Genomic DNA, 18,434 nt, shown 5'->3' with positions numbered 1-18,434 from the left:
AACTCTTCATTTGTCACGAACACACTTTTGATCACCAAGTATTAAATCAAAAATTTTCTTACATTGAGTGAATTTCTAAATAATCTTTGTTAGATCTTTAACTTTTTTAAAAAAAAAAAGAATTTTCTTTAATCAAAGAATCATAATCAATATTTTCTTTTTTGAGATCATTTTGAATTTCTAAAATTTTCTTTATTTCATTTTTCAACAAGTAGTGTTTCTTTTTAAGAATGAAGTGATTTAAGGCAAACTTTTCAAATTCCTAAAGAATTTCGTCATAGGTGTAGATAAATCATCATATGAACTTTTTTCAATAAAATTTACCCCATCTTCGATTGCTATGAAGCACGTATTGGTGACTTCTTCTTGACTATCATCTTCATCATGATCATCATCCTCGCTTTTATCCCAGGTTGCTTGGAGTGCCTTTTTCTTGATACTTCTCTTCTTGTTTGGCACTCGGTTCTCTTATGACCGGGTTTGTTACAATTATGGCAAATAATTTTCTTGTTTCTTTCTTCACCATTTTCTTCTTTCTTTAGGAATCTCTAATTATTACTAACGCCTCTTCATTTTTTATTTTTATTTTTTGCAAAAAAAAACTAGATCGTCGAGCTCTTCATTACTCATATTTTCACTTCCTTCTTTAATTATCGATTTTAAAGCATTTTGGCGCTTAGGAGGTTCTTTTGATTCCTCTTTGCTTTTCCTAGTTTTCTCCTTAGTTTCGGCATTGTCGAGCTCATAAGTCATAAGATTTCCATAAATTTTTTTCAAATGGATATGAATTGATATATTTGGTATTCACTATCAATATCATTAATGAGCTCCAATTTTTCAATAGTGACCTGAGCATCTTACTAATAAGCTCACTATTAGTAAATTTACAATCAAAACCTTTGAGGCTATTAAATATATCGGTGAAACGACTAATCATGTCAACAATAAGTTAATCTTGTTTCATGAAAAAGTTTTCAAATTCTTTAACCAAAAGATTAATTTTGGTTTCCTTTACTTTATTAGTGCCAACATGAGTAATTTCTAATGTATGCCAAATATCATATGAGGAATTGCACGTGTTGATACGATTAAACTCATTTCTATCTAAGACACAATAAAGCAGATTTTTGGCTCTAGCATTTAAATAAGATTTTCTTTTGTCATCTTCGTCATACTCCTCTAGGTTTGGAATGGTTTGATTGGTTTTGCCATCCCTTTAATGATCTTTGTAGGCACATAAGGACCATATTAAATAGCTTCCCAAATTATATAAGCTATTGATTGAATGTAAATCACATCAAAGCTTTCTAATAATTATAATGTGCGACATCAAAGAAAGGAGGACAATTTAAAGAATGCCTATCAATATTTTGAAGATTGTGGTTAGCCATTATTCAAGATTGTTAAATCTTTAAAATGAGTGTATTGCTTTGATACCAATTGATAGCCCTAGAATAACTAATCAAGAGGGAGGTAAATTAGTCTTTTTAGGCTTTTTCAAAAAATAGCCTTAAATCAATCACATTAGGAACACGTTTCATTAATACTCATAAGCAACAAAAAAAAAACTAGATCAATCAAATAATAAATATAAATGAAAAAACCATAATTAGAAGGATAGAGAGAATGCAAACGATATAATTATGGAGGTTCGATCTAAAGTAATGATCTACGTCCTCCGTTACCAAGCTTTTCGGCACGAGCAATGCATTTTTTATTATATTGTTTAACTTATGATGCAATCCAATCCTTTACAACGCTTTTTGTGACTTAAAAACATGCAATACCGATTCTTATACAATATTAAGCTTTAGGGCCTCAATATGACTCACAAATTTAAAGAAAAATGATTTTACAATTTGAAAACTTCTCTCTTAATACATAACATATACAAATTAAGTATAAGAGAGAAATGGGCTAACACTTAAATAAATAGCAACGAATGAGGCTCACGTATTATATGAGAAACTTTGATGAAAATGATGATTTTTAAAAGTTGATTTAATCAATTAAAAGTTTTCAAAGTAAATATTTGAATAATTAAATAAGATGTAAGCTTAACGAGTTTTGCTCAAATATTTCTCATTTTAACAATCTTAAAGAATGTTATGGCCCTGTCTATTCTCATTTTTCTCAAAATGTATTTTTCTCTCACTCTTCTTCTTAATCACACATTTTTCATTAAAATAATATTACACGTAAATAAAAAAATTTTCATCTACACATTCTCCATTAATATACTATTCTAAAATTCATTTTTCCTTAAAAATGAATGTCAAACACCCTCTATAATAAATCCAAGAAGTGGGGGTATTTATATAGTTCAAAATGCCAAAAATATTATAGGTTCGAATGACCTGTCCGATCAACAACCTTTTGTTCGACTGACCAATATAGCCGTGCGTTCAATAAAAATTAGATATCATAACGATCAAATTTTGGACCGTTAAAAAACTTGCTGTTGATCACCTCTTCTCACCGGTTGACCGCCTCGTCCGGTCGATTTACCACCGGGAATTTCGGTCTTTTTATGTTTTTGTCTCGTTTGATCCGATTGGAAGGTTTTGAAAGGCATTGGCTTCTGAAAATTATTTTTAACTAACTTTTTAAGGTAAGAGATTTTTTTTTTCAAGTTCAAATATCATTTTAAAAGTTATTTTTATATTTGATTAAAATGGTGCATTAGAATGACTTTTAATATACAAAAATTGTTTTTTTAATGCATAGATGGATTTTGAGTTTAAGGCTTTGAGTTTAAGCATTCATTGCTAAATATTAAAGTGCTACTACCTTTTCACTTTATCTAAAAAAATCAAGTCATTGATGCTTTGAAGTTTGGCTCTTAAGTTCTTGAGTTTGTGATTTAGATCTTGACCTCCTTAGATTCAATTTGTTAGTAAATAAGACTAACTTGTTTGTTATAATCAAAACTTTAAGGTTATAATTAACTATATGTCAACATTGTGAACATCTTGTCTAAATTTTATGAAGATTAGACCACGAAACGATTTAGAATTCTCTCTAATTTGATGAGCTCATTTGAGTTGAAAACATGTTATAAAACTAAAGAACAGGAACAATATAAGAGAAGAATGGATAATCAATATTCAAGCTCATAATATCCTTATAACAATGAACTCGTATTTATAGGGTGCAAAATGAGAATAAAACACTCTTCTCGAATAGAAACGACTTGTACAAGTATTCTGATAAGGGTAATAATCGTTAACAATTATCATATAATTAGACAACAGTTTCCTGTTTTATTCATTTTGCTGAATTTATCATGATGGTGGTTGGTGGAGATTAAAATTATATTTTAGATATAAGTTTTTGAAATGTGTGATTAAAAAGTTGTGAAACCTATAAAAGCTTTAATTAATATTGATTGTTTGATTTTGACTTGATTAAATTTTAATTCAAACCAAACACGCCGCATGTCTCCCTAAAAAAATTAAATTATTACGAATTTTATAAAAATCATCAAGTCATCACCTATCTCGTATGAATAACCTAAACACCAAAACCAGAACCTAAACGGCTAAACCTAAAACCACAACACCGAGGAGGAGACGAAGAACAAAATTCAATTCCCAATTTATTTAGAATTCCATTATTATTGTATAATTGGTCGATGCTTCTATCTTAGAAGCGCTAATCTTTTGTTAAATGCTTTGTTTCTCTCACATGTCTTCTTCAGTACTCTCTGTTTGCTCTGTCAACTCTGCGACTAGGTTTCCTCATCAAACCTTAATTTTTCCTATGCACTTTCTTCTTTATTTTACACCCAAAATATTTTTATCCTTAGTTTGAGAATTTCTTGGATTTACTTTCGAACATGAGTGACCCCTCCAAGGTTAGTGAATTGTTTAATTGTTTAATTTAATTTAATTTTTTTGTTAAATTATCTTCATTTTTTTTATTTTTTATTTTTGGGATTTGATTTTTAATGTTTTTTTTTTTTTTTTTGTTATATTGAATAATTGATTTATTTTACAAGTGGGATGTTAAGAAAGAAATTTTGAGGTGTGTTATGGGATTCTTGCTAATTTTTATTCAAGTGTTGTGAAAATTATGCAGATTTAGCTGTTTTGGCTTGTAGTTTGCTTGTTTTTGTGGCGCTTTGTTGAAAAGTAATAATTTGGACTTGTGAGCTTATGATATTTGTTGACTCCGAGATAAAATACTCAACTCTTTCTTCTTGGCGGTGAAGATGAAAAGTTACATTGTTAACTTGTGCATTTTTTCCCCTGTTGTATTTAGAGATTTACATATTCGGTTTAAACTGTTCAGGGTAAAAAAAAGTTAGTGTTCGAGTTAGGTTGGCCAGTTCATCAGTAAATGAGAAAAGGGTATTTTTAGAAGTTGGATGAAGTTACTCTGTTTCGGACCCAAATTATGGCAATGTCTAACAGTGTATTGTGTGCTGATGTCACTAACATTGAGAAGGTCACAGAATTGCTCATGATTCAACTGCTTCAAGCTTTTGTCATTGTTTGTCACTAAGAGACAGTTTGACATTGTATTGTCACTATAAGTCCATAAGAATGAGGTCCTTGTAAAGAATGGTGATTGTGTCATTTTCTAGTCAAAAATATGACAATGATTACATGTTCTACTATTTTGAAGTGCTAAATATGCCACTTCCTTCACATCTGCAGGTGTTATTGTTTGGGTCATTCACAGAAGATGAAACTAGGTCTTTGCTGAATCCAAATTCTACCGGTTCAGAAAAGCCAGTGGGAAATACAGAATCGCGAGTCAATTCCCCAAAGCTGGTGCCTGTGTTGACTTTTGGTAATTTTAGTGGCATCGATAACATACAGTTTGGCTTCCCAAATAAGCCTGAAGGCTCACATCTCTCTGAAGCTTCACATTCCTCTAATATCCAAAAGGGAAATGAAGTTTTGGCAACAAAAACGGCTGGAGATAACTTGTCAAAAAATCATAAAGAAAATGGAACTATTGGGAAATCCGTTCATTCTTGTAATAATGGAAATGAGGCAGTAATCGATGACATCGCTTTTACCAGATTACATGTATCTGACAATGAGAATGGGACAATAAAATCCCCTAGCTTGAAATTGAATGATGAAGAAGCCCACTGGAAGTTAAAAGGGACTGCTAACAATTCCTCAGTTGAAGCACAATCCGAGGCCAATTTTAAGGAGGATGGACCTGTTTTAGGTGTGATAGATTTACTACCTCGAGGCCTAATCAACTCTGGAAATTTATGCTTCCTTAATGCAACATTACAGGCACTTTTGTCCTGTTCTCCATTTGTTCAACTTCTGCAGAGACTAAGAACTTGTAACATTCCAAAGGTTTGATCTTTGTCACATGTTTAATTTGTTTTCAATGTACCAAATTACAGCCTGCAAATAGTATATTTTGTCCACATTTTACTCCATGGAAGTGCTAGTCTTAAAAAATTCATTTTGTTTTCTGTTAAGGTTGGCTATCCAACATTAACTGCATTTGTCGAGTTTATTGGTGACATCAGCATTTCAGGAAGGCCAAGGTTTGTTGATCCTTATTTGTTGTGATTTTCCATTGAGGTTCTCAGCCTTTCACTTGCTGATATTTTTATCAAAAAGTTTCCTTGACATGCCTAAGGGTTCCAGGATGGACAGGAAAGATTCTACTACTGTTCTTAAAATGGGCAGTTCGATCTGTCCCTCTATGTTTGAACTGGTACTGAAGAACTTTACTCCTGATGTGGTCAGCACCATTTCAGGAAGGCCAAGGTTCGATGATCCTTATTATTTGTGCTTTTCTGTTGGGGTTCTCTGCCAGTTGCTGATACTTTTATTAAGAATTTAGATTCTAAAATATCATGCTAGGATGCACCAATACCCTCCCAATGCCCGCGACTGAAACATATATGAAATGCCTAGTGGCGCGCCCAAACTATTTTTTTATTTTGTACAGCTAAAGAGGTCTGAATAGTTCCTCCAACGCCTTGGGAGTACATATACATTGACGGCACGATGTTGTAATTGACAAAAATAAATTTACTTTTCAAAGTAACAAACTAAAAAATGAATTTAAAAAAAAAAAAAAAAAACTGATATTCAGGGATGTGGCATGTTGGTGCTCTTTTTCCAAAATTGTGTTGGTGTCTATCTGACGTGCATTGTCTTTCCATTGAATTTTAGAGGGGAAGCTATATGTGTATCCTTGTATCAGGAAGAAGTAATTGACATGGTTGTTGTTTTATGCGGCTTTGCATTTGTTTAGTTCTCATTTATTGGAGTATGGGCATCATCTATGTTTAAATTTCTTCGCAGACAAGAAGATGCACAAGAATTTTTAAGTTTCATCATGGATCAAATGCACGAAGAATTGCTGAAGCTTGAGGGGCAACCTAATTTGAATGGAAAAAAATCATCTTTTGTTTCTACACCCGAGGACGACGAGTGGGAGACAGTTGGCCCGAAGAATAAATCTGCTGTTACAAGAACGCAAAATTTTGCTCCCTCAGAGCTCAGTTCAATTTTTGGGGGACAACTGCGTAGCGTAGTCAAGGCAAGAGGTAAAGCCATATGGTAATTGAAAGGCATCAATTTCTCCATACTTTGTTAGGTGTTAGACACACTGGCATGCATGGGTATTTGGCATTCGAGTGCAGCAATATTATTATATTTACATGGCTGATCATGGTATGCTAAATATCCATTAGAATGATTGTATGTTAAGTTGGATAATATATCTTAAGGAACGTATATTAGTATAAACTTGTGTGTGGAACTAACATTTTCTCAAAACTCTGTATCTTTTGGGCATATTCTCATGCTAATATTTGCTCAAAACTATGTATCTTTTGGGCATATTCTCGTGCTAATATTTGCTCTTGTTTTTTAGCGTTTTTGTTCTTGTATTTGGTGGTGAGGACAAGGTGTTCATCGGTGCGATTATTTCCCTTCCATTTTTATTAATTGAAGAAGTAGAGGACAATGTAGGACTTTTCAGTGGTCAGAAAGATTATCAAAGCGTGTTTGCAAATAGAAAATTTCCCCTTTGTAATTCTAATAATGTAACCACTTGAAACGCAAAAGCCTTTCATATGAAATAACATATGAGTATTCTCTTCCCCAAAGTCGATTGGTGTGAAACAATCGTAGGGATGCGAACAATCTTCGGGACCCCCCCGGCCCCCGGGTTCTTGGAAGTACTTCTCTTTTTTTGCCAGACCAATTGAAGTATCCGAATGTATTGGTATGCATTTTGGCACTTCCTTTAGTTGCTTCCAAAGACAGCTCTTGTCAGCTATTAGATATGAGGCCTTTTTATCTCTGGGACAGAATAAAATGTAATTTGTCCCAGAATCTATAGGTCCACCATTTATCACAAAAACTCATTCGATCCTAAATGATGCTTTTGTCATATGAATTTGATAACCCCACCCCCTCATACACTGGCTATCTAGATACGTGAAGTAACTTCCATAAATGAGCACCTCAATAATTTTTTTTCCATGGGCACCATTATCATATGCTTAAGGCCTGTTTTAAGAACATTTATCTGCACAATTGGGGTAAAACAGTACCACAAATTCAAATCAACCACCCAATGGTGCATTATATGTTATTCATGGATAAGTAAAGAAGCTTATATTTTAAATAAATAGACATTAGTTAGGGAAAAAACCTGAAATCGTGAGAAAGGTATTCATTTTGAACTGCCGGTATGCTAATTATGCTGTTTCATTCTTCCATTAGTGTATTTGAGACTTGATTCAATTTATGCCAGCAGATAGGTTGCATGATTGTTGCTGCATTTCCTTGCATAGGTCTACAACTTCTGCGAGCTAGATGTGTTAGGTTTTCTTATATGTGTTCCATGTGCAAGCTTTCCTTGTAATTTTCTTGCTAATCTTGTGATTGAAGGTTGATGGTAAAACAAAATAAAGATGAAAGTCTCTAATGTTGTCCTGTTTGAAGCTGTCCAAGTAAATGATAATGTCATTTAGTCTTGTGACAAGTTTTCAGACTTAAGAGTTGAGGATGATGCTTGTAGTTTTCTTTTCTTCAGAATAGAATTAGCCTTTGAAGGGAAGATCAGTAGCTGGCTCATGTTTGTAAACACCTGAGCCACTTTTTATCCATGCATTTTGATGGACCCACAAGTCTATCCACTTATCCGCTAATAATTTCTACCTATTTATAATTTAAACTGTTTATAAACACTTCCCATGCTTTATGAGTATTTTGCCGACATCTACAGTTGAGCACATCAAGTATATTCTGCAATGATGTTCTAAATCTTTCTAATTGTGGACTGTTTTAGTGGCTTATACTCCGTATTGCATTCTATATACTGTGATGTGAGGGTTATTAAATTCATGCATTCTTCTTGGTAGGCCTTTGTCTTCTTTACTTGATACGAAACATTATGTTTAAGGAAACAAATAGCAGTTTTGTGGATATGAAAAGCCATCCATTTGAAGATGCATGGTTATTTATTGCTGAGATGGGGCAAGTAAATAATGCTGATTCAAGTGAAAAATGCTGTTCTTGAGAATTCAAAGAGCCTATGATTGGTCTCAAATCTTTTGAGATTCTAAATTATGGCGAGGATAATAAGTGTTATTTTGGAATTTGACTGAACAAGGGGCACACCATTTCCTAGAAGATGGAACTCTTGAAGTTGAAATAACACCCAACACCTTAGGAAATTGGAAAGAAACTCGTTCTTGTATCTATGAGCACAAAAATGAGTGGGCCATGCTGATGTGATATCTGAGATGAATAAATGCGTTTGCATTTTCAGCTGCATTTTCTTTGCTTGAGGTTGGGAACTGGCAGAGAAAAATGCACAATAAAAGATTAAATAAAAAATACATGGAGGAAAATATTGGTGTTCCTTTCAGCTCCCAGGAAGGCTTATATCTTTCATATTACAAGTTCTTTATTGAGCCCATATTGGATAATTTACCAAATGCCAATTAGCTTGAAGTCTTTTTAAAGCTGACGTATTTTGCTTATTTTAGGAAATCTGTCTTCCAGTATTTCTAGAAATTGGAGGTTCCACTTGTGGGGCACCTATACCATGTTTGTCTAAGCTTAAAAGGTGCTTCTCTGCACCTTATAAGATTAGCTAAACATGCCAGCAATGTCTTTCTTAGTTTTAAGTCGTCAACACTAGTTTTAGTAGGTGATTATTAAGTTTGCAAATAGAATGTAGAATCCTGGTAGGTTTAGGGGTCCTTTGGAGATAAAGTATTCTTATGCTACTAATATATGACCCTAGTGATGACTGTATTGGATTTCTATCTCTTGTGCACTAGGGGAGAAGGATGAGGTTTGATGCCAAGATTTTCCATTGTCCTGTTTTCTCTCTTTATTATTTTCGGAAAATAAAAACCTTAAGAAGCTTCTTCTATTTCCTAACACATTTATGCATCTTGTTCAATTGATGGCCTTATAGAACCTTAACCCTGAAACACACAGAATACCATGAGTTTGCATAAAAGTGCTCTTGGTGGTTGTTCATGAGAATCCCAAATGGTAATTGAACTTCATTGTCTTGATTCTTCAAGTTCTAAAGCATCTCCATCTGAAATCAGGAAAAATAAAAAAACTTCCAAGGTGGTTGTTTGACATCAGATTGAATGCTCAAATATATTTTCACTCCCTTCACCAGTGAGCACTAAAGTATTTCAAAAACTTATCCACTATTCAGCCTAGTTCAGGATTCACCTTAGTGAAACTAGGATCAACTGAAAACTAGCTGAAACAAAATTTCATTAACATTTGACCACAAGTCGTGCAATTAGATCATATAAGATGTGTTCTTACATCTCGAGTTCCCTAACAAAGTGTGATTGATTGTTCCTCTTGTATAGTACGCTAGTTTTGGCAAGTGACTGGTTTCTAGAATGCTGAGAAAAATATAATATTGGCTCTCTCCATATTTTCCTTTGCTAACCGATGCAATTAATGGCCATGTTATGGACAGGAAACAAAGCCTCTGCCACTGTTCAGCCATTTCTTTTGCTCCATCTAGACATTTCCCCTGAAGCTGTGCATACCATTGAAGATGCTCTCCACTTATTTTCTGCCCCGGAAACACTTGATGAGTACCGGACTAAGGGAAAGGTAAGTTATCTTATTTTATTTTACTGTCAATTATAATATGCCAATATCTCCGATATCTTGCTGCAAAACCTCTTTTGCAGAAAGTGTTATGAACCTTAATTTGCCCAATTTGTTAACAAGTTTGGCCACTAAAAAAAAAATAATAATAATAAATAAACTCCTCATTTTTCACTTTGATTTGGTTAGTGTGAAAAATATGAAATGAACTAAGCCAAGATGCGAAACAATGGTAACTTAAGATTTAGAGTTATTTGTTTGGTTCAAGTTTTAGCTTGTACTATTTACATAAGTTGTAAGAAGTGTTTAAAATTTAGCAAAAAGGAGATGATTTGGGCTGTAATTTTGGGGTTGGACACACATACTTCAAAATGATTTTTTCTTGTAAGCATATACAAATTGAAATAATGGAAATATTTTCTGAATCAAACTGAGAAATCTAAATTTGATCTGTTTGTTGGTATCCAATTCATATTCTTCCTAGACTGAAATCTAATAAGTGGGTGGTCAGTTATCCTATGGACAAGCCAGTTCTTTCCATAAAGTGAGATGTGCTTTTCAGGTTAAGCATGCCATGTCTGTCACGCATTGTCTTTATAAATTACTTATATCTGAGATGCATACTTAGTACATAGTTTAATAATGTTGTATGAACTGGTGCCTTGTTCATTTTTTTATCACAGTTGGGTTAAGGAGCCACCCAGATTAAGTTGAAAATGGAATTATTAGTTAATCACTCTGGCAAAAGATGAAGACAAGCTAGAGGGGAACATGAGAGAAGATATAACATATCACTTTCCTTGTTATCCAATCTTTAGTTAATTTATCGACCATTGATTGAAGTTCATTCCTGGAAAAAAAAAAAATGAGAGGACTGGAGGAGAATTGACAGTGTACAACTCTCTCCTCTCCTCCTGAATCAATCACTCAACATGCACATAAGTAAAATTAAAGTGGAAACAAGAGCATATCAATCTGGTTAGAATTTTTATTGAAGCATGGCATATCAATTGAGTCTTAGATTTTAATGCTTGAGTTTGATGGAAAGATTTTACTCATGTTTTTTGCTTTGATGATTTGATTATAAAGTTAACCTTTTCCTAATTTTGGTTGTTGATTTATGCATTTCGAGAATGCTATTTGCTTAAATTTAATCTATCTGGTTAGAATTTTTATTGAAGCATGGCATATGTTCAAGAGTATTTGAATATGTTTTGTAGTATGAATTGTGTTTTATGAAAATCTGTACACGGTGAGCTTGGTTGTGGTTGATATAGTGTGGATGATGATACTGAGTTTCAGGCTGGAGTTGTGACGGCCCGAAAATCTATCAACATACAATCACTTCCCAAGATAATGATATTACATCTGATGCGTTTTCGTTATGGAAGCTCTGGAAGCACTAAGTTACACAAGGCAGTGCACTTTCCTCTTGAACTAATGCTAAACCGTGATCTGCTTGTTTCCCCAACCACTGAGGTAATGGTCCTTCATATCATTTTCAATTTCTTATTTAATTTCTCCTTTATGTAGGTCTCCTGGATTTTCTGGAATCCTAGAAAGTTCAACAATATTAACTAGGGATGAAAATGGTTCGGTTTGGGCGGTCTGTGACCAATTTTCAAATCAAACCACTTAAAGTGGTTTGAAATATTTTCAAACCAAATCGAATAACTTCAAATTGCTTCTTTCAGTTTGGTTTGATTTAAAACTATGGTTTAACAAAGAAAAAAATTACATATATCAAATGACTTCAACCATAAGTATTAGTCTAAAATTCATGTTAAAAACATTAAAAATATCATTAAAAATATTATAAACCAAAATTCCATAATTCTAATCACTATAATGCAATGACATGATATAAACATTTTAACATCTTAGTCAATACTAATTGGTGTAAGATTTGCAGTTGTAACACATGGTTTATTCTCTTCATAAAGATAAAAATATACATAGATTCATTAATTAGTTAAATGATATAAAACAAATAATAAAAGAATATGAATGGAAAGATCAAATGCGATATACTTTCTATAACTTTTGTGAATCATCCAATGTTTTTACATTATCCAAATATTGACGAATCAATATAGATTCTTTGTTATTATGCAACCAAATTTTAGGGAAAATCAAACGTCTCACCCGTATATGCATTCAATGAACTCATAAAGGAATCAAGCATCCAATCACTAGTAGAAAATACAGATTTAAAAATAATTGTGAAAATTAAATATCTAACATATTTTTAGCAATTTGCGGGGACATCCTTATATTTATTTATATTCAATTTTCACCAAAGTAATATGTTGAAAAGCTCGTCGGTCAAATCTTTAAAATGATCATTTAAGTAACCAATCAAATTATTCTAGCAATTAACAATAAAATCTAGAAATTAAGTTGAAATGTAAATAATTAATTGAGTCACTTGACCAGAAAATTGAATGCAAAAAACAAAAAAATATTGTGTGTTAACAATTCAAGGGAGTCTAATGCAAATTAGAACAAAAAAAAAAAAAACATGACTCCCAATGAAATATAGCAAACAATTAACAAAAATAAGAAAACTTGCATAAACTCACCTGAAAATTTAGTTGAAATTCGAGAAATTTATTAATAGAAGGAAAATAAATATGTGAGTTTGAATTAAAATCTAGATTTAATTGTTTATTTAATTTGATGGACGATTGATGCATATGATTCAGCAGCAGCAGTTGTTCAACACTTTACCCAATTTGAGAGTTTTGCATTTACAATTGTGATGATAGGTGGGTATGATTTAATTAATTAATCAGGATAAATTATTATTTATTTAGGTATTGAGTTTAATTGAATTATGTCTAACATAGGTGTATTTTTGAATTATGTCTAATATAGATGTATTTTTTTTTAATCTGAATGTGTACAATTTTAATTCAGTTGGATAAATTCTAAATTAATTTATTTCCATTTTTTGGTAAACGATTTGGCAATTTTAAGCGGTTTGCAAAGATTGAAGCCTAAACAAAATCATTCTGAAGCGGTTTAGTTCAGTTCAAAACCATAACGTTGACGAATTCACGTGGGCCCATACAAATAGTTTCAAAAAAAGTTGTTTGGTTTTGGTTTAGTTTGGTTTTACGGTTTGGCAGTTTCATTGTTCATCCCTAATATTAATTGGTGATCTTGTCCTAGTTTTAAAAGAAATGTAACTTTTGTGAAATTTATTTTTCTTCGATGGGAAACACCGAATACCAGATTTTGATTAAATCATATCTAAATTTACTTGGAATATTTTCTGTTTGGTGTGCAGGGCCGAAGATATGAACTTGTATCGACCATAACCCACCATGGCAGTGAAGCCTCAAAAGGGCATTATACAGCTGATGCTATTTACCCTGATGGCCAATGGTTACGGTTTGATGACGCATCAGTGACTGCAGTTAGCACCAGCAAAGTGTTGCACAACCAGGCTTATGTTCTCTTCTATAAACAATTATAAAGACAAGAAGTTTCATCCCAAAATTCTCTAGAACGAGTGTGGTGTTAACATGAAACGGAGACAATTTAAGTGGAATGGTTTCCACAAACTGCTTTTGCCTCCCTCAAGCAGAGTTCCTCCAAATCTGAATGTTCTTATTGGTCGAGAGTTGCTGTATCGGTTAGGGTCAACAACAGACAATCTATGGGAATTTTGTCACTTAATTTTGATTTTTTTTTGTCATTTTTATGCTATGCTATTTTTGTCAGCCTGGTGACTGGATATGCTTGTGTGGATATTCAACTTTTTGTATGGTACATGCTCTTATGCAAGTTTGTGAAATAGAAAGTGTAAGATAATAGGGAATGTTAATTATATTTGATATTCCAGGGATTTGCATAATCTCTCGAGCTGAGCCGAGTCGAGTCGATAAGTGATCTCTCCCTTATCTTGTATTCTAGTGCTTGTGAATTTGTTACTATAGAACGCATATTATTGCTCCATTCCCTCAAAATGATATAATTTATTGGGAAAATTGCAGCTGAGGTGATTTTGTCCAAATCTTTAGTTTGTGCCATCGGAGATACCAAACCTTTAAAAAATGAGTGGGGCCAGTCCAAAATGATGGTTTCCGTCTGTTTGACGGCCAAAACCGTCGGTTGACCCTTCTAATGATATTTTCAAGAAATTTTCCCAAATAAGTGAAGGACAATTTGGGCATTATACACATTTCCCTCCTCAACAACAAACACGTTAGTTGCAACTTCATTCCACTCACCATCCACTATAGATCCTGCGAAAACCCACGAAGAAGACGAAACATACGTTGAAGAAGGCGAACATTCAGTGGACATTGTAGTCCACATTCGAGGCTCTCTTTCCCAACCCGTGCATGGTAAGTGTGTTCCCCTTTTTTTGGGTTTACGGTGTAAAGTTGTATGATTATGATGTTTACCTATTCGATTGTCTTCACGTACTGGGAAATTCAAAAATTTAAGTGATTTGGTGTATTAGAGCGTAATGCTTGTATATTATCTTTTCTGTACATGTTCGTTGCTCGAACTGAAAAGGGTTAGGGCTTAACTTCATTTTTTTCGATGTTTTTTCAGAGGAAAATTCAAAGTACTTCAGCATACGGCTTTGTCACGGTGGAATTTTATTTCAGAAGATGAGAAATTTTGTGTATGAGCATGGGAAAATAAGTTATATAGACTATATCGACCTTGATTTCTTCAATAGATTTCTTTTGAACAATGCCGTGAAGATGTTAGGATATTCTGATAGAATTAGATATCTGTACAAGATGGAGAAGAAAAGAATGAGTGAAGCTTCATTTTGGTTGGTTAAAGACTTAGATTTCATGAACTTAGTGAAGTGGCTTGGTGATAATAGGACAGTTAAACTGTATTGCTTGCCTGTAGTTGAAGTTTTGGAGTTGCCTTGGGATGAAACAGAACAAAAGGATGTTCAAGTGTTTGATTGTGAGACTGGTGAGGAGTTGGTGAAGGTTCAAAAGTCTAGTGAAGCATTAAATGAGCAGCAATCATGCTATGCTGTTGAGATTTATGATGAATCAGTAGAACGTGATGACGTGTATGTAGTTGATGAAGTAGATGACATGGAAGCAGGTGAAGAGGAAGTTTTCCTTACAGGAGATGACGTCGAAGAGGTTATAGTGCATGGAACAGAGCATGAGTATACAGAGGTTGATTTTATAAGGGCTGAAGTAGACTCACATGAACCAGAAGTGCATGCTGCTGAACCAGAGAAACCACGTAATTTTGAACCACAGCTGAGGTCTGAACATGAGTTGCATGACGCTAAAACAGTGGTACAAACTGCTGAAACTGATGTGCATGCTTCTGAACCACAGCAGCAGGCTCAACAGGAGTTGCATGTTGCTGAACAAGAGGCGTAGGCTGCTGAACATGATGCCGAAGCAGAGGTGCAGGCTGCTGAAATTGATGTGCATGCTTCTGAACCACAACAGCAGGCTCAGCATGAGGTGTAGGCTGCTGAACATGAGTTGCATGATGTCGAACCAGAGGTGCAGGTTGCTGAAACTGATGTGGAGCTTGATAAACCGCATGTTGACATACCGGTTGTTGAAACTGGTGTGGAACATGATGATCCTGAGCAAGATGATGAATATGAGGAGGGTATTTTGGGAGAGGAACGGAGTACTAGCAAGAAGAAAATATTGTTGTTGATGATAATGATGAAAACACATATTTCAGGTTGAGTGAAAGTTTTGACATTAGTGTAAGGAGTGAGCAGGAAGGTGTAAGGGATGAGCAGGAAGGTAAGGCAGCTGCTGGGAAGAATCTGGAGCAGACTATGAAGACTCCAATGAGCTTAGAAGCTTACCCAGTGATACGGAGGTTGAGGGATCATTTGCTAGAAGGAAGAATGTGTGCTGGTTTAACCTTGCAACCGATATGGATGATCCACAATTCAAGCTAGGTAAAGCATTTGTTTTGTTTAACATGTACATTGTTCTCTTGATTGAAGAAATTTATGATAGTATGCTATGTTCATTTTTGCCAGGGATGAAATTCGACAACGTCAAGATTCTAAGGAATGCAGTAGTTCAATACTCAGTCAAAAATTCTAGGCAACTAAGATACGTGAAAAATATGAGGACATAGTTGGGAGTTCGATGTCAAGATAATTGCCCTTGGGTTCTGTATGCGTACCAACAACTCGACAAGAGTTTTAGAATATATACATTGGTAGATAAGCACACATGTACCATGGTGTGGCAAAATAAAAGGGTTAATTCAGGTTTTCTGGCAAAGAAATACGTGAGAAAATTTAGTCTGATCCCAACATTCCAATGAGTAGTTTTATGGAGACTGTGAAAGAGGACTGCATGTTTGAGATTTCAAAGCATCAGTTCTACAGGACAAGATCGAAATGTGCAGAAATTATCAATGTGATTGTAGCTTAGCAGTAAAAAATTTTATGGGATTACGGTGAGGAATTGAAGAGAATAAATCCAGGCAGTACAGTGTAAATCGAAGGCTCGGGACATACTTTTAAGAGATTGTACATCTGTCTGCATAGGGGCTTGTAAGGAAGGGTTTAAGGCTGTATGTTCCCGTTAGCATGGGCAGTTGTGGATGCAGAGAACAAAACAAATTGGCAATGGTTCATGGAATTGTTAGTTCATGACATAGGGATGCACAACCCTTGAGTTTGGACATTCATTTCCAACAAACAAAAGGGTTTGATGGATTCCATAAGTCAATACTGTGAAGGAGCAGAACATAGGTGTTGTGCTAGACATCTTTATAGCAATTTCACCTTGGCACACAAAGGTCTGGTCCTTAAGAACCTATTTTGGACTGCAGCAAGGGCAACAACAGTGCCAGAATGGAAGAGTGCAATGAATGAGTTAAAAGACATAAGTGAAGAGGCTTACAACTGGTTCCTTGAAAAACCTCCTTCCCAGTGGACCAGATCCCATTTTGAAGAGCATTCGAGATGTGATATTCTTCTTAATAATTTGTGTGAGGCATTCAATTCTTCTATTGTTGTTGCCAGAGATAGGCCCATCATCTCGATGCTAGAGAAAATTTGGCATCAACAAATGATAAGGATGAATGTAAAAAGGGAAGCAGCACAGAGGTGGGATCATGCATTCGGGCCAAGAATTGTGAAAATCATTGAGAATGCTACTTCTGAGGCAAGGTACTTGAAGGCACTCTATGTAGGCAACCATAAGTTTGAGATAAGCAGCAGAGACGATTTGAGGTGGAGTGTTGACTTGACAAAACATGCATGTGCATGCAGAAAATGGCAGTTCACTGGAATACCATGCCCCCATGCAATATCAGGCATGCTTTCAAGGGATATTGGCATATATGAGTACATCGACCCATGGTATAGCAAGGAAACATACCTTAAGTGTTACTCCCCAGTGATCCACTCGATGTCAGGGCCTGAACTGTGGCCAGAATTGGGAAAGCATCCTCTCAATCAACCTTAGAAGAGAAAACAGGCTGGCAGACCCAGAAAATAAGGAAGAGGTCACAGGCAAAGCCACCTACAGGAGTTAAGATGGGAATGACTGGCATGAAGATGACGTATAAACGCTGTGGAGGGTCTGGACATAACAAAAGAAGCTGTAAGGGGGCACTGCCTGGTGAAAATAGTTCACAGCAACAGTCTCAACCAACCACACAAACAGAGTCCTAAAAGGATACACATACCAGATCAGCTAAGGGGAGAGAAAAACACATTCAACGGAAACATCCAAGTCACAGACAAAGAAGTCCAACAATAGAGGATCGAAATCTTGAACATCATGTGGTTTCTCTTGTATAGTTACTTTTTTGGGAAAATGTTGTGATTTTTTGTAAACTGAACTGGAAATATGTGCTTCCAATGCTGTTATTTTGTAGATGTAACTGGAATTTCTGATGAAATTATTGAATGTGATGATAATGTTGATGTCGAATGACTTGCATTATGTTTCTGCTAGTTGTCGTTAGTTTCTGAAATTGTATTCGTAAGATCTGATGTGCAGGTGATTAGGAAATATATGAAAATGTTTGATACTTCATCTGAAAGTATTATCAAACGTTTGGTACTTTTACTGAAATGTTTTTAAAAGTTTGGTATTCTGTCTGAAACCATTAGAAAATGTTTGGTATTGATTTTGTGAATCGTTATAAAATTTGGTACTTATACTGCACCTTTTTCAAATAAGTTTGGATTGTAATCAGCTCTTTTAATTTCGCATTTTACATAGAGGTCAGTAAAAGATCGTTATCACCTATTAAGGCAGCATTAAGTACAAGAAAAACGGGGCACTTCATTTCAAGTAAAAAGGTACAACACAATTTTTCCTTTTTACATATGCAGTTCACAAC

At 34.4% G+C, this 18,434-nt stretch overlaps 3 protein-coding genes across 5 annotated transcripts; all 3 read left to right on the top strand.

The window, feature by feature from the left end:
- Positions 1–3,496: 3,496 nt before the first annotated feature.
- LOC111378390 (ubiquitin carboxyl-terminal hydrolase 24-like) lies at positions 3,497–13,934 on the top strand. 3 transcript variants are annotated; one of them, XM_023001582.1, is made up of 8 exons: positions 3,497–3,856; positions 4,662–5,324; positions 5,454–5,521; positions 5,625–5,747; positions 6,291–6,535; positions 9,961–10,100; positions 11,400–11,576; positions 13,390–13,934. In XM_023001582.1, the coding sequence occupies exons 1-8, from the start codon at positions 3,839–3,841 to the stop codon at positions 13,576–13,578; spliced, it is 1,623 nt and encodes a 540-aa protein (XP_022857350.1). In that variant the 5' UTR covers positions 3,497–3,838; the 3' UTR covers positions 13,579–13,934. The 3 variants fall into 3 exon arrangements, with proteins under 3 accessions (XP_022857350.1, XP_022857349.1, XP_022857351.1); XM_023001581.1 differs by having other exon boundaries at positions 5,598–5,747; XM_023001583.1 differs by lacking the exon at positions 5,625–5,747.
- A 131-nt stretch (positions 13,935–14,065) lies between these two features.
- LOC111378391 lies at positions 14,066–16,641 on the top strand. The gene is made up of 3 exons (XM_023001584.1): positions 14,066–14,452; positions 14,667–16,020; positions 16,105–16,641. Exon 2 carries the CDS (start codon positions 14,726–14,728, stop codon positions 15,473–15,475), a length of 750 nt encoding a protein of 249 aa, XP_022857352.1. The 5' UTR covers positions 14,066–14,452; positions 14,667–14,725; the 3' UTR covers positions 15,476–16,020; positions 16,105–16,641.
- Positions 16,642–16,789: 148 nt separating this feature from the next.
- On the top strand, positions 16,790–17,548 carry LOC111378394. The gene has a single exon (XM_023001587.1). The coding sequence runs from the start codon at positions 16,790–16,792 to the stop codon at positions 17,546–17,548; it is 759 nt and encodes a 252-aa protein (XP_022857355.1).
- Positions 17,549–18,434: the final 886 nt, after the last annotated feature.

This window comes from Olea europaea, unplaced genomic scaffold (genome assembly GCF_002742605.1).
Source record: "Olea europaea var. sylvestris unplaced genomic scaffold, O_europaea_v1 scaffold1811, whole genome shotgun sequence".
NCBI lineage: Eukaryota > Viridiplantae > Streptophyta > Magnoliopsida > Lamiales > Oleaceae > Olea > Olea europaea.
This window is presented reverse-complemented; position numbering and strand designations above follow the sequence as displayed.